This window comes from Pochonia chlamydosporia, chromosome 1 (assembly GCF_001653235.2).
Source record: "Pochonia chlamydosporia 170 chromosome 1, whole genome shotgun sequence".
NCBI lineage: Eukaryota > Fungi > Ascomycota > Sordariomycetes > Hypocreales > Clavicipitaceae > Pochonia > Pochonia chlamydosporia.
In genome coordinates, this window is record NC_035790.1 from 3,580,887 (window position 1) to 3,595,119 (window position 14,233).

The 14,233-nt window shown below is 51.1% G+C and overlaps 3 protein-coding genes across 3 annotated transcripts; all 3 read right to left on the bottom strand.

The window, feature by feature from the left end:
- Positions 1 to 1,658: 1,658 nt before the first annotated feature.
- Positions 1,659 to 3,164, bottom strand: VFPPC_12929 (hypothetical protein; the record flags this gene model as incomplete). Its single annotated transcript, XM_018290706.1, has 2 exons — positions 1,659 to 2,092; positions 2,156 to 3,164. The coding sequence occupies 2 exons, from the start codon at positions 3,162 to 3,164 to the stop codon at positions 1,659 to 1,661; spliced, it is 1,443 nt and encodes a 480-aa protein (XP_018149205.1).
- A 1,441-nt stretch (positions 3,165 to 4,605) lies between these two features.
- Positions 4,606 to 5,505, bottom strand: VFPPC_17357 (hypothetical protein; the record flags this gene model as incomplete). Its single annotated transcript, XM_022429071.1, has 1 exon — positions 4,606 to 5,505. The coding sequence occupies one exon, from the start codon at positions 5,503 to 5,505 to the stop codon at positions 4,606 to 4,608; it is 900 nt and encodes a 299-aa protein (XP_022285912.1).
- A 1,876-nt stretch (positions 5,506 to 7,381) lies between these two features.
- VFPPC_17356 (hypothetical protein) lies at positions 7,382 to 8,125 on the bottom strand (the record flags this gene model as incomplete). Its single annotated transcript, XM_022429070.1, has 3 exons — positions 7,382 to 7,724; positions 7,775 to 7,973; positions 8,020 to 8,125. 3 exons carry the CDS (start codon positions 8,123 to 8,125, stop codon positions 7,382 to 7,384), a joined length of 648 nt encoding a protein of 215 aa, XP_022285913.1.
- Positions 8,126 to 14,233: the final 6,108 nt, after the last annotated feature.

The following is a 14,233-nucleotide window of genomic DNA, read 5'->3' on the forward strand; positions in this document are numbered from 1 at the left end:
ACACAGCCAGTCATGGACACATCAGCAAGCCCTCATGCGGCAGAGCCTGTCTGGACATGTCGATCAATTGTCCCAGTAGGCGCCTGTCGTTGGGCTTGAAGCATCATGTCTCTCTCCTCTCCCCTTGGCTGAAGAGGGGATGTCGGCCACACTGACCTGACTGGCACACGTAGGCGCGCATGCTGTCTGGTGTCTGGTTGTCAATGTCTGAGTCTGAGTCTTTGACGCTGTGTCCAACAAATGATAATGCTGCACCCGGTACAGTATACATAGTAAGGTTCTGTACCAGACAACAAAGTGCAACAGAGTACGTAGTCGTCATCGCTCCCCAAGACCCCAGACCATATGCATGCAGTCTTCAGTTTGCCGTCTGATCTGTTCTCCGCTTCTTCCTTTGGCTTCAGTATCGTCCTTCGGTCTCGTCTGCCCTTGTACCGGACTCTCTGCTAATTTCCTTTTTGTGTCGCACAACACACGCACGCAAACACACAGCCGCTCCTGTTGAATCTTGCGCACTTCTGCTACAGTGCCACACAACTGCTCTCGTGTCAGTCATTCAGTCCTTGCTGTTTGTCAAGTGTCTGGTGTGTTGGATGCTCACTCATAGTCCCTGCTCAGAACTGAACAGACCAGTTCGACATCCTGGTCATGACCCCTGCAACGCGACAACCCCATGCACTTTCATATTGCAGGACTGATTCTGGACCCCCTCGTCGGTCCTCCCAAAACAGCCCGCATCGACCACAATGAGAAGGACATCAAAGAACTCATGCTCCATGGCATGCAAGCCGCTCAACTCGGCACATGATATTACGTGCATCCAGCTGAAGCCACTCTCGCCGGGTACCCAGTAAAGCACGCGGGCTAGGGAAATCCTTCCGAGACATGTCATGTCAATCCCCTTTTTGATACAGTCAATGCTGCCTTGAAGTGCCTTGAAGTACCGTATGTATATTGATTGTTTCGTTACTGGACTTGCTAGCAGTCCCTTCGTTATGATGCATATCCCAAAACACAAAGGAAGAAAAAAGGAAAGAAAAGGAACAGAGAAACGAGCAAGCCACGTTTCCCCTCCTCATCCAAAAGCAAAATGTCCATCTGCTCCAAAATAAGATGCTCCAAAATTGTTGCAAATGCCGCAAGCTCCTGACTGACACGTACAAGAATATATCAATACAAATGCAAAATATGTCTTCCTCGCAGACATGCCTCGTCAACTGTGGCACTGCCTAAAACAATACCTGCACAACGACACGCCGGGTGCTGTGATCCCTAGGAACTTAGAAAACTCTAGTTGCGGCGTCAAATCCACAGCTCGTCTCAAGATCCAAAAATAAAAATAAAACCAAAAGAAATAGATAAAAACATAACCGAGGAAAGCATGCCCAAAAATGTAGAGTCCCAAGATAATGAACAAGAAATGCGCTTGTCAAAATGGGAGCAAAAAATCCGCCCCGACGGAAACTTTTCTTTTCTCTGCTCTGTATATCCAAAACTCGAGAGCAACTGGTGAGACAAAGTAAATATATCTTCGTGCGGTCGTCGCATGTGTTCCAATATTCTTTACGCCGATGCTTAAAACCATCAACCCTCTGCTGCAGGGCACCCTAGCTGACAAAACCGTTCAAGAAATGAGACAAAAAAGTAAAGCGCGCGTCTTATCGACCTTGTTCAGATGTCCGCGGTGGCGTTCTCTCCCGTTGGAGCCCTTCTTCGTCACGGCGCCGAGGCATAGGCCTCTCAATGTCATGAGTTGGGCTAAATTGCGGTCTAGATGGCTCGTGTGAAAGTAGCGTAGATACGGAATGCTTGCTTGGATCTGTGCCGTATCTCTCTCTCGAATATTCCGGGTTCACGTCTCGGCCTGGTGACACAGATCGTGGTCCACGGTCCGGGTCCTCCACATGATGGTGATGACTCGAGGGTCGAAACCAAGGCACGTCACTTCTTTGACGTTTATGCCCTCCTTTTCGACCTGAAGGAGGATTTGACAAGCTGCTCTGTATGAATGGAGGTGGAGATCGAAGTCGCTGCTCGCCAGGGGTGCCGGATAACTGCGGCCCCGTAGCTTTGCGTTTCTTGCTGGACTCTCCTATTATAACGGAGCCAATGTTAGTCTACAGTGAGTCTCGCTTTCTTTTGGTTTTAGACGCACCGGACGGAGTTCCCGGTCTGTTGGAGCTGCCGCTCCCTGATTGCGTCGCTGGTGGTTGCCAATGATGAAAGTACAAGCCAGGGCTTGACTCCTGCGGTGCTGGCTGTGTGTGCATATGTGCTTGGGAACCATAAGGCGACACGCCGGCAGCGCCAGGTTGGCCAGATTGCGATGGGTTCCCGCCAACGCCAGGCATAGCTGATCGGCCTACCACACCGCTCACCGTTTGTCCTCGGGGTCTTGTAGGTGATCCTGGATATGGGCCATAGCCTCCTGGACCAGGCGGTGGTGCCGGGTTTGCAGCTACCCCAGGATATTGTCCCTGAGAGGCGCCTTCCCTCTGGTGTGGATCCGGTGAATGTTGCCTCTGTGCCGGTAACAGTTGCAGTTGCTGGCTCTGTGACGGCACGAGGAACTGCTGAGCCCAATCTATTGCCGTCTGTGACAGTGTTCCGCCTGCGGCCATGCCAGCAAAGACCAAGGGTATCATCGGTGGAGGGATCCCTCCTCTGAGAGAATCTCTGAGAATATCCATTTCCACTCTTCGTTGCTCCAGCCGAAGGCCCTCTTGCCGCGTCTTCTCTTCTTCTTGTTTCGTTTTTTCTTCCTCGGCTCTAGCCTGTAGCCAGTTTCTCATGGACTCCTCAGATCCGTGCCATTGTTGCGGAGGAGGGGGCAAAGATGTCCACGGCTGTCCTTGGGGACCGCCCTGACCAGCAGGCGGTGGTGGAGGAGGCGGCTGTTGATGTCCATGATGCTGCGGAGGTGGAACGCCTGTAGATGGGCCTGGTTGCGGAGGAAGTGCCATAGCTGCCGGAGGCGGCAACCCTCGATGAGGTGCCGACATGGCTTGATTACTCGGACTGTGGCTGCGAGAAACGACCTGGTGATGTTTGTACACTGCTTCCGAATGGCTCAGAGGCGGAGAAGGTCGTGATGTTGAAGGAGGAGTTGGCAAATCATGAACGGACCTATAGCCGTACGTTGTTGGCTGCTTCACAGTAAGCATCGTCGCTTTTATACGACTATAGCAAACGCCAAGACACGATTTGGGGGCATGGGCGTGCAAGCACGCTCTTGATAAAGAAGTCAAGGTGGAAGGGGGATCGGACTGGTGGATGCTATTTCAGCAATGGTGACGACAACGTTTATAGTCGAGTTAAAGTGAATTGAAGGAGAGACAAGAAAGTAAAAAAGGGTATTGACTTGGGAAAGGGGACAAGAGGGAGTGATGTGCCTAAACAAGACAGAAAAGAGGAAAAGAAGTGAAGGCAAAGAGGCGTACAGAAGTGGATAGCAAGTCTTTAAGTCTAAGTCTTGGACTGCTGGTGCTGGTGCTGGTAGAGCTAACACAGCTCGAGGAGAATGCAACGCAAGCTGGAGGTGTCGACCAGCTCAAGGACGGTCGAGAGAGGGTAACGGCCGAGGAGGTGGGGGGCGTATGGGTCTGTGGACAAAGACTGGCCAACCTCATTTGGACATGGCTGAAGTTGAGTTGAAGGGTGGATGCGAGGAGAGCTGCCAGGTTTCCCTGGAAAAGAGTCGTTGACTAGGGGTAGCCTTCTTCGGTATCTCGAGCGGTCTGTTCTCTGCGGCGCTTCCTGGATCGGGGCTCGATGAGGCACAAGTGGACGGAGCACCACCAGTAAGCAACGAGGGTAACGACGCGAGAGGCGCCCAAAGGGGGACCAGGCCAGAAAGGTCCAGAGGCCAAAGAGGCCAAAGAGGCAAAGAAAAGCCAAGGTCAGGTCAGGCAGGCAGGTGGGTAGAGAACGGCGTAGAGCAGAACAGAGCGAAGCAAGGCAGGCCAAGGCAAGGCAATCCAAGGGCTGGCAGTTGAAAGCCGGGTAGCCGGGGCGGACAGCGGAAGCGGACAGCGGACACACCGTCCTGGAGTGGAGATGCGTCCGAGAAATTTGGAGGTGATTGACAAAGTATGCCGCGAGATTCAAAAGGTAAATGGCCTGATTAGGGAGTTGGATCCAAGACCTGGAAGAAGGCCTGGCGGAAAGCTGGGGGTGTTGGATGACCAAGGGGGGGCGTGAGGACAACGATTCCACCGGGGAGAAGGCGTGTGGTGGTGTGTGTATGGATGTGGCATCCAACGGGGGTTAATGGCAAAAAAGAGAAACGGCGTGGAGCCTGAGAAGGGAAAAAAAAAAGAGGATGTGTATGGAGCACAGAGTACGAAAGTGTCGTTATGCGTGTTGCGCGTGGAATAACAAAGGATGAGCTTTGAATGTCCCTGGCGTGTGGCTGTCGTTGCTGAGGCTCAACGGGGGCAGGTACGACGATGGCAGATGGCCAGATGTAATATGATGTCTGGTATGATGTACGGAGAGACGAGATGGGACGGGACGAGGGCTATTAACCCTTTGTAGGAAAGAAAACGAATGCCGTTCTGATCTAGAAGTAGGTCTCACGACGAAACGAAGGTATTCCTGGCCAGGCTAACGACAATGAATAAAAAACAGACGGGCACCAAAAATAAAATGAAATAAATGAAATGAAATAAAAAAACGAGTGAACAGCTTTGGCAAGAGGCGGTGCGTTGTGGTGTGTCGCAGCTGCAGTTTGCAGTGGTGGCCGTTCGTAAGCAGCCAGCCTGCGTGATTGGTGCTTGAGATTTGGGGATCGGATTGGGGGTTGGACAAGGAAACTTCGCGAAGGCTGTTGGGATTTGGGGCAGCAGCATCCGCAGAGAGGGGGAAAACTTGAAACGGGAAACGCAATGACGTGAGTGAGGATCTCAAGAACAGAGACGGCAATGCATCAACTTTTCCATGTGGACATGGAAGTGGCTGGGCTGAGATGCAATGGGGGACGATAGCAACGCCTTTGGGTCTTTGGGTCTGGTCTTGGGCGTCAAGACTGACGATGACTCGACAAGGTGACGAGGGGGCAAGAAAAGGTGTTGTTGTTGGGGGAGAAACGGGCCCGACCAAGAGTGTAGATACCAATTGGACCAACGTCAAAGGGAAACCAAGCAAACAAGAATCACCAGATGCCAAAGCCTGATATGTGACGAGAAGAGGAAAGGAAAAGAGTCCGGTCTGCCAGGGAGGGGAAAAAAAAAAAATACTAGAAGTGAACCATACGAGCGGCGAGGATACGGGCACAAGAAGCGAGGGGCGACGAAAAATAAAAAATAAAAAATAAACACGCACCAGACCAGACAGACCAGACCAGACGCAAGCACACATCCAGCTGAAAGTGGCCAAGTTTGTGCCCGCAGAGGGGGCGGCCTGCTTGATTTGACCAGAGTAGACACGACCAAAGTCAACATCTACAACACCACAGCGTTGATTGACATTGATGACGCCAATGCTCAAAACGGCCCAGCTGGGCATGATTGCGGCAACATTGTGGATTTGGGAATGGGACAACGCAAATCCTCCTTTGTGTTTTGAAGCTAACTAATACGTGCTCTGTCTTAATCAGTGGTTGCGATGGGCCTCATTACCAGATAGGAATGGTTGCTGAGCCAGGACTACAAGCTGCATGTAGCACATGAGACTATGGATCAACATCGGGGACAGCGAGTTGCCCTTGCAACGGACTATGAAGACAATCCAGCTGGGTGTTAAACTGGGAGGGGGATCTGGAGTGTTGCCATGGAGGATATTGTGCAATGAATACTCTTCAAATTGTCACGATACAATCATCAACCAAGTGTCGTGGTCAATATTGGAACCAGGCCTGAGCTGAGGCTTGAAACTGCCCCGGTTGTGATGTGTAACTAGAGCTCGTGGAGCTTAAAGTGAGCTTTCAAGCCATCTGCACCTCGTGTCCTGGAGGCGTTGCGATAATGATGAATTGGGACACGGCAGCAAGAGCTGGCTTGCTTCTGATGGCGCGCTTGACCCAACTGGATTGATGCTCTTGTTCAACACTGGTCTTGGCTCAGTCTTGGCCACGCCTTGACAAGCCCAGGCCCAGCGGTGAATGTATGGTGATCCACGGCTTGGTTTCGCAGGCATCAATCCATCTTGGCAATGGAATCCGGCTGTGGGATCACATATGTGCGTATTGTATTGTCAATAGGATTCGCCTTGATTCCGCTCTATTTGAGTACCTGGGTAGCTTGGGCTTCGTCTGTCCTCTCATCTCGCCTTTGGCAGTGGCTGCAAGAAGTAAGCATTGGGGGCAGCCCAAAAGAACAGCCCAAAAGAAAAGCGCAAAAGAAATGAAAACCGAAAAATCGATAATCCCATTCTCTTGTATCGTCATGCCATGTATCGTGAAACGCCGTTGACAGATAGGGAAACGTTGGAGTGGGGGGGGGCCAAATGAGAAACCGGCGCCAAAGATGCACTATGACATCCAATAAAGCTTCAGCAAGCATCCAGCAGTACAGACCAGAAACCTATCCTAGCTCGGATTTTGGTCCTGACTAGCTCTGTTTAATGTTAGCTTCCAACTGACTTGTTTTCTGGCGGCGACACATGCAGCACCACATGCAAAAGTGTCGAAATGATGCAGTAGAACGCTCTAGTGCTATCGCTCAATCATGCTGGGCTGTGATCTGTGTGAGGCTAGTCAAGAGTTCGCCGTGGAACTTTTAGAAGCGATCGGGCAAAAAACGTGTCCGGGTGAATGCAAGCTGTCACTGGTCACACTGGTCGGAGCAGATCCCATACCCTCCCTTCTTGTTCTGGAGCTGCTGGAGCTGTTGTGTTGGTCGTGGGCTTGCCCCAGGCCCATTGTTCGATCGGCTTGGCTTGGCCTGGCGCATGTTGAGGAGTTGTGAAGGTTCAAGGTTACCGTACTTCAATCTTGACATGACAGCTCAGGATAGCTCAGGACACGTCGGAGTTTGGCCATTCGGCTGCTTGTCCGAAAATGGTTTGCTAATGTCAAGTGCCTCCACCGGGCAGCCAGGTCTCTTTCAGGCCAGACTACAAAGGACGAGTACCTCTCGATGTCGCATCGTGACTTGTCGCCATTACTAGGACTCAGCAGTCTCGACTTGAGCATTGAATTTCAACTGGTTCAACCTCGTCTAGTCGTTGAGACGAGGGAAGGAGCAACCGTTGACTGCCTGCCTGCCTGCCTGCCTGCCTGATAATGCGCTCCTATCCCGTGTGCCTTGTGCTTCTCCTCCACCCATCTTGCCGCCTATCATGCCAAACGAAACATCAACATCATCCACTCTGTGCAAACATGTACGATATCATGACCCGTGCCTTGATTTTCTCACGTCCTCGCCTGTCACGGCTAAAAACATCAACGCCAAAACGGGATCGCGTCTTGCAGGCCTCGCCTATCACGCTCGTATTCCTGCCTCCGCAGCCGGTTGCCAAATACACCCTTGCAAGTCCTTGGAACATCTGACTTGTACGAAAGCGTGCCCACGAACCAGTTTTGGGCAACAGCCTTACCTCTTTTCTTACTCTTGCTTCCAATTTTCATTTGTTTTTTCCTGCCTGGTCCCTGCAAGCTATTTTGTGTCCCGTACCCGCCACCCGTAAGGAATGGGCAAGAGTATTGTACGCCGCCTGCCCTCCCTCGCCACTGCAGCCAAGGAATTTGCACCGATGACGACGGGTCAAAACCTGGAAAGGGAACCCTAGCTAACTAACGTGGGCCATGACTAGGGAAGGACCATGGACAAGGTGCTGCCCAGGCTCTGCTTGGGTCAAGATATCTGGGCACATTCCTGGCCAGAGCTGACCGTGGCTGACAACCGCATGTGGGAGGGATGGCCGATCGGTGCTTCCCATGTGCTCACGACCTTGGTGGTTGCACGCCCAGGTCTGGTCCCAACGATGTGCTTCACGGACACCTGCGTCAGTCGTGTCAAGGTCAAGTGTGAGCGCTCAACAATCCAGCTCCACGTTGTACCGTGGGCCATCGAAATGCGCCACCTTGAGGCGTGTGCCTTTGCAGTAACAATTTAGTGGACCTTTTCATGTGAGCAATGGTGGCTGCTTTGAAGTGCGTCTCCACGATGCTGCTGGCGTGCTTCATGCCTGTGCCACCTTTTTTACGGCGAAGGCAGGCATTTCCCGCCCTCCAGGCCTACTTTCAGTGCGTCACATATCTAAAGTAGAGTTTTTTGGGTTTTGACAGAAAGGATACTGCCATTTTCAACTATATTGCCCGATATTAAGCCCATGGTACGCCATTCGCCAGCCGGGATTTCTGTCATCGGCCTCACGACGGGATGCTGGTAAAAACCATCATCTGACCACTGCAGCCGACAGTATCATTGAGTGGCAAAGGCATTGGAAGAAAAGGTGGCTATATACCGCCATTTCTTGGCTCTCAATCCTTGTCATGGCCAAAGAGCAGTCTCACGCAGTGTTAGCCACATCTGCACCATCCATCAAGCAAAGGTCCCCAAAACGCTATCATCCACAAGAAGCAGCATAGCTCATCATGCCAACCATCCTCGTTTAGTCCGCTCGCTGTGGCTCTGGGCTGCATTGGAACCACGATTGCATATTCTTCCAACGGCAATTCGCCCAGCCCAAGTACAAGCCGGGGCCTTACCAACATCGGACCAGAAGATCAAGCAATTCTCCCTGATAGCTGCGATGTATGTTGCAAGTTACATGCATAACACAATGGATACTCGACATGAGCGAACAAGATCAACCTCACTGACCACGCGCAATTGCCTTCTTGGTGGATTGCAACTTGGACCGCCGTCGGATAATAGGAGACAAAGCCCGCGCTCTAGAAACGTCAGTCAAATGCTATTTTGCATGAATTGGGTTACATCCGCCGGGACCCCGACGCAAAATCACAAGCTGGAGCCTCGTCACAATACCATGAATGCCATACGTCTGGATTGGCCATCTCTGAAGAACATGTATTGTCCTCCTGCAGAACCGTCCATACTCCACCACTCTCTATGTCGAGGCAGATCTGGCATTTGCATTAGGCACATGGAAACGCAGTAGGAGTTTTTTATGAGCCGAGCAAGGCAAGCCACGCATTTTCCAGCAGTGAGACCCCGCGCTCTCGCCTTTAGCCTTGACAAAAGGAACAAACCAGCCGTTCCATTGGCAGCGCTGTCCATCCAAGTTCCGAAGGTCGTGTCTCAATTTGGAAGAGATATCCTCCGGTTTGTTTCACAGCATTGATTGTACTTCGTTACTATCCCGCCCGTTCTAACCGCTGTTACACGACATGGAATAGCCTTCCCGATAGATTGGGTTCATCGCGAACACAATAACATACGAAGCTGGTGCAATATGCAGCTATCCCCAGTTTTGAATCCGATGGCTTGGTACGTAAAATCGTTGAAATATGCTCTATTAATCGCCTCCCTAACGATGAGATTACTTCCCAGGAATTGTCTCGCCATTGAAAGCTGTCAGGTGGACGCGAATATCGAAATCTGTTTCCGTCTTCTCAGCTCCCTTTTGACAATTAATGACCCAGCTAAACTACACAGAGATTCTATAATTTGGACAATTCTGCCCACTCACTACGAGCAAGTGTCGTACCAATTGTATAGAGAAGGCTTTTTTTTGTTTCTCTCGGACTACACTTGTAGAGTCACGATGGCTTGTTGCACGAAATGCGAATACTATCAACCGGAGCATAACAATGTAAGACATCTTTGGTGGGTCGGCCCTAGCTATCCGCGAAGCTGTGGCCCGTTCAAGGCTAGTTGAATATGGGTCTGGTAGGGATCGAAGCTTCTTGGGCCAACCCCTGTCAAAAACGAGCCATATCTGAAACACCCCGCCCTGGATTCGATGCGAGCATCAGTCTTGAAACCTTGAACTCCTGCTCCGTACAAATCTCTTGATATCAACGAAAACCCTGCAGAGAGAGAATCATCTTTTGTTCTCTCGACGACAGGAACCCAGCCCGGACGTAGGGGCTCACATTTAACAGACCGTGGCCATTGTGGCTGGTCAAGATTACACCACGCTGACGAACCAGGCGCCCAAACTGGGACGACGTTTTTGCGGACGATCAACGCCAAAATGCCACAACTCAATTGGCCAACTCTTCTCAATGAGCCGGTTTGTATGTACGGCTTTTGAGAAGAAGGAAAGAAGATCCCACAGCCAAAAGATTGCCGAATACGGGTGTCCCATATGCAGTTGTTGATCTCAGACAGAACAATGAAGCGTGTTGCGTTGAGGAAATTCGGGTGCCATGTTGGCCATTGTGGTAAAGGGAGTTCAACAGAACGGCTCAAAGGCCGTGCCCAACGGCTCAGTCGGGCCGGCGCAAAACGCATACTGTGGTATTTTCCAATTTCCGGGTAAAGTTGGGTTTCATTTCGTCTGTCCGTGGCTGAAAATTGTTGCACAGTTCATGCTGTTAGACTTGTGTTGATACAGCTACTCCATGTATGGATTTTACCGCCTAGCCTATGTTCCTGGAACTGCTTTGGGCCCCCCGACAGCCGTCCCTGTTTGGAACTATCAGTGCCGGTCTTATTGAAGGGCATGAGAATCATTTGAGCTCCTCCCAATTCATTACTACAGGGATGGGGCTGGCATGGATTGCTTCCTGCTGGCAACCAGATTCGTACCCCTACTCACATCCCCTTGTGTGAGGTTTGCAGAGAGCATGGCAGGCATTGATTCCCTTTTGGACGACCTAGCAATAAGGCTCACCAATCTTCGGTGTTCTGCCTCCTATTCTTCGTCGAGTAAGCCTGCAGCTCTGAGCGAATTGCTTCGTATTCTTGCTCCGGTGGCGGAGACTGCGGGACACAAAGATCCAACTGTGCAGAGCAGACCTAATTAGGAGATTGCGAGTGTCGTGGGGAATTATGCAAACAAAACTGCAGTTGTAAGTCCTAAAGAAACAGAGGCGGGTGTATCTTGGGCTGAAGGACAGTCAAGCACTGCTGAAAAGTGGTCCCGTCATAGTTCATCCTCGTCGAGGTTCGAGAGTTGGTGCAAAGCACGACACACTTGCATGCCGTATCCCCTGTTTTATGAGTAGTATTGTGGATGCAGTGCTGGGCTGGGCTGGGCTGGACAGGATAGCCACACACACAAAACAGCCTGGACAGAGCTCTCTTTGTAACTTTGCAGGTGACCTGTCTCTTGCTGTGCAGCCTGCGCCATGCTTTTTGATACGCCAGGGTGGCATCAGATCGACAGCAGCTTCCAAGGAGGGATTACAATGGGCCAATTCGGACTTGGAAGGTCCCAGACTTTCATCACCTCAGGGAGCTTGATACACTAGAAGCAAACTGGTTGATTAACCCGTAACTAATTACAGCACCGAGATGAACAATCTCAATCATCACCAGGCCTGCCTTCCCAATAATACACCGACTAAGATGTTCTGGACTGGGGATATCAAAACGGATTTCTTGCACAGGGAAAACGCAGCAACTAAGCAAGGGTCGGAGCTACTGAGGGCAAAGGCACTATTGAAAAGACGAACAAATGGATCCATTGTCCGATGCATCCGCCCTGTTTGGTTAGTTTGGCGGAGAGGGTTGCTGGATGACACCCTTGGCTGTGGCGTTTCAACACAATGAGGCGACATGGTTGCCATGGATCATGGACCAAGGTGGCGCCTGAGCTTGTTCCCAGAGTCAAGGTGTCTGGTTGCTTGACTTGTTTGCCTGTTCCTCACAGAGTGCTCGACCATACAAGATGCAATGGGGAACACCAGCACAACTAACCCGCCACCCGTCAAACGATGAGGATCCACGTTGGCGTCTGCTGGGGCCTGTTTCACCAACTCCAGGGTTTACCACGTTGCCAGTGACATGCTAATTGTGGACTTATGGGACAGGAACAGCCAAAAAAGCAATAACGATCAAGGCCGGGATAGGAAGCTTGGGCGATTGGGGCGGTGGGATTGACAGCATCAGCGAAAGATGTTGGTGAGAAAAATGCTGAAACCACCAGGGCCCAAAAAGGAAGCAAAAGGAGCAACGAATATCGTTTGTTAGGTTCGTTCTCCGCATATGAACCATGTTCAGGCATGAGGCCCAGCATGAGTGAGGGCCAAGCAAGGGTGAAGTCAAGCAAACAGAAGCTTTTGTTGGCTCGCTTCCCAGCCCAGGGTGGCTCGCTCACATTTCCTACCTTGTTACACAACCTCTTTGGAACCGACACGGCACAGACTTGTTTTGACTTCCAATTTCTATCCCGCTCTCATGGGTCTCGGGTGACGGACGACCCGCTCAACGGCCAATTTGGGATCCATCGTGAGCGACTTTTCTATCGAACCCATTCAATTATGGAGTCACATATAGTTCTCCACCCGTCGCTGACCTCGCATTTGCAAACGATTCTGGCCAGCATTGACGTATTCTGTCATTGTCGTCCGAGTTTTGCTTTCTCACGCAAGCTTGGGTGGGGAGTCAATTGCTGCTCGAATCCCTTTTGGGGAAGCGGTTCGTTCCTCGAGCAGACAACATGTTCCCAGAACCATGGCTGGAGTGCATTCCCGCGTCTAAGCTAACGAAAACAAAACCAGACCTCGTCGAGTTGGAAAGAGGAATATGCACAGGACGGTACTCCCGTACAACCCTTGGCCTCTGTTGGATACCTTGCTGCCTCGCCACCAAAGGCACCAAGGACACCAAGGGCACCCCTCATCTATATTGGCCTTGTTTTATAGGGAAGCTAAAGCTGCAAAATGTTGGCAGCCAGTCATGGCAGTGTTGACAAGCCGCCCGCCAACCGCCATCGGAGGCGTTCAAGAACCATGAAAATCAACAAAGCCCATTACAGCGTTCCCCTCACCAGGTTATACCAGGCGTGTCCCTTTTTACTACCACAGTCCGCCCTTGTTCCCGCGGAATCGGTCATTGATCATTCACATGTCATCCACTCGTCAGTATCTTGGGGCCGTGGCCACATATCTCGAACCCTCCAGAACGAGGAGGCGTCCCGGGGGTTGGAGCGGAGTGATGTTGCTGCTTATCCAACGTCAACACTCCCATTCCATTCAATGACTTATTGCTGCCGAGCCCATAACTGCTTTAAGGCTAAAATCATTGTCGACATGCCATCAATGCAATGACCTCCCCAACCACCGATTTTATCTTGTCGTCGATCCGATCCCACGATGCATCTGACGCCCGGGGGGGGATTGTAATATGCCATGAGTGCTATACGTCGGAGCATAAAAAACAAAGTCCAATGCACACATATGCACGGCCGTTTGCCTCTCCTCCCTTCCACTCACCATGTCATCTGACTGTTCCGGTAAACCAAAGCCGGCCATCAGCTTACTGTGTTGGAGAGCAAAACCGTCCGCTAAAACTACACCATAACCTCACGTCGCATCCCAACCGCTACCACCCACACACCCCGTTACAGCAAAACAAGCCTCAAGATACCTCTCAGCGGGATAGCTGCCGGATTAGCAACCGCTACTTGGAACATTCTTGCAGGATCTATATTCCAGCGGCACTTATATGACAGGATTCCTCGGCGTAAATAAGTTCCTAACATGCGGCCGGTCCGGTTCGGTTTTTTGCGTCACAAGCCCAACGCCTCGGACGGACGGTTTTACCCCAAATTAAGTTCCTAGCACCGGCACTCGAGATTAGGAGGGACACATTTACCGGATGCAGTATCACAAGTGAGAATGGGAGATTACTAGGTTGCGGCGCCAACTCGAGACGAGGCTTTTCGTTCAAAGTGTCGGCTTTCCTCACCAGTGCTGTTGATAGGATACTATCCTGGTCGGAGATACTGGTTGATGATTGACGCTGGGCCGCGTGGTGGTAATTTAATTACAAATTGGCGTACATGTGCGAATCAATCAAGTAATATCCGTGTGGTTTGGGAATAGATTGGATATTGGGTTGAATTGGTCAATTCATCTCCGATGTAACAGACCCTGCCATGCCCATGCGTTGGGTATATTCCCTTCAGGGATACCACAAATACGTGTAAGCGCACGTTTGCTTTCCGACGGCTAATACTGCTTTACAATATTGCAATAGTCAAGGATATCGAAGCCCTGATGTCTTTCATCTGGCAGGTAAGCCATGTACTTGATTACCCGAGCGTGCTGACAGCCACCACTCTCTGTGTCTGACATCACAGCATTTTGTGCCGTACCATATGTAAATGATTGTTTTTTCCTGTGGCACCATGTATAGTCACATACTACAAGTAATAA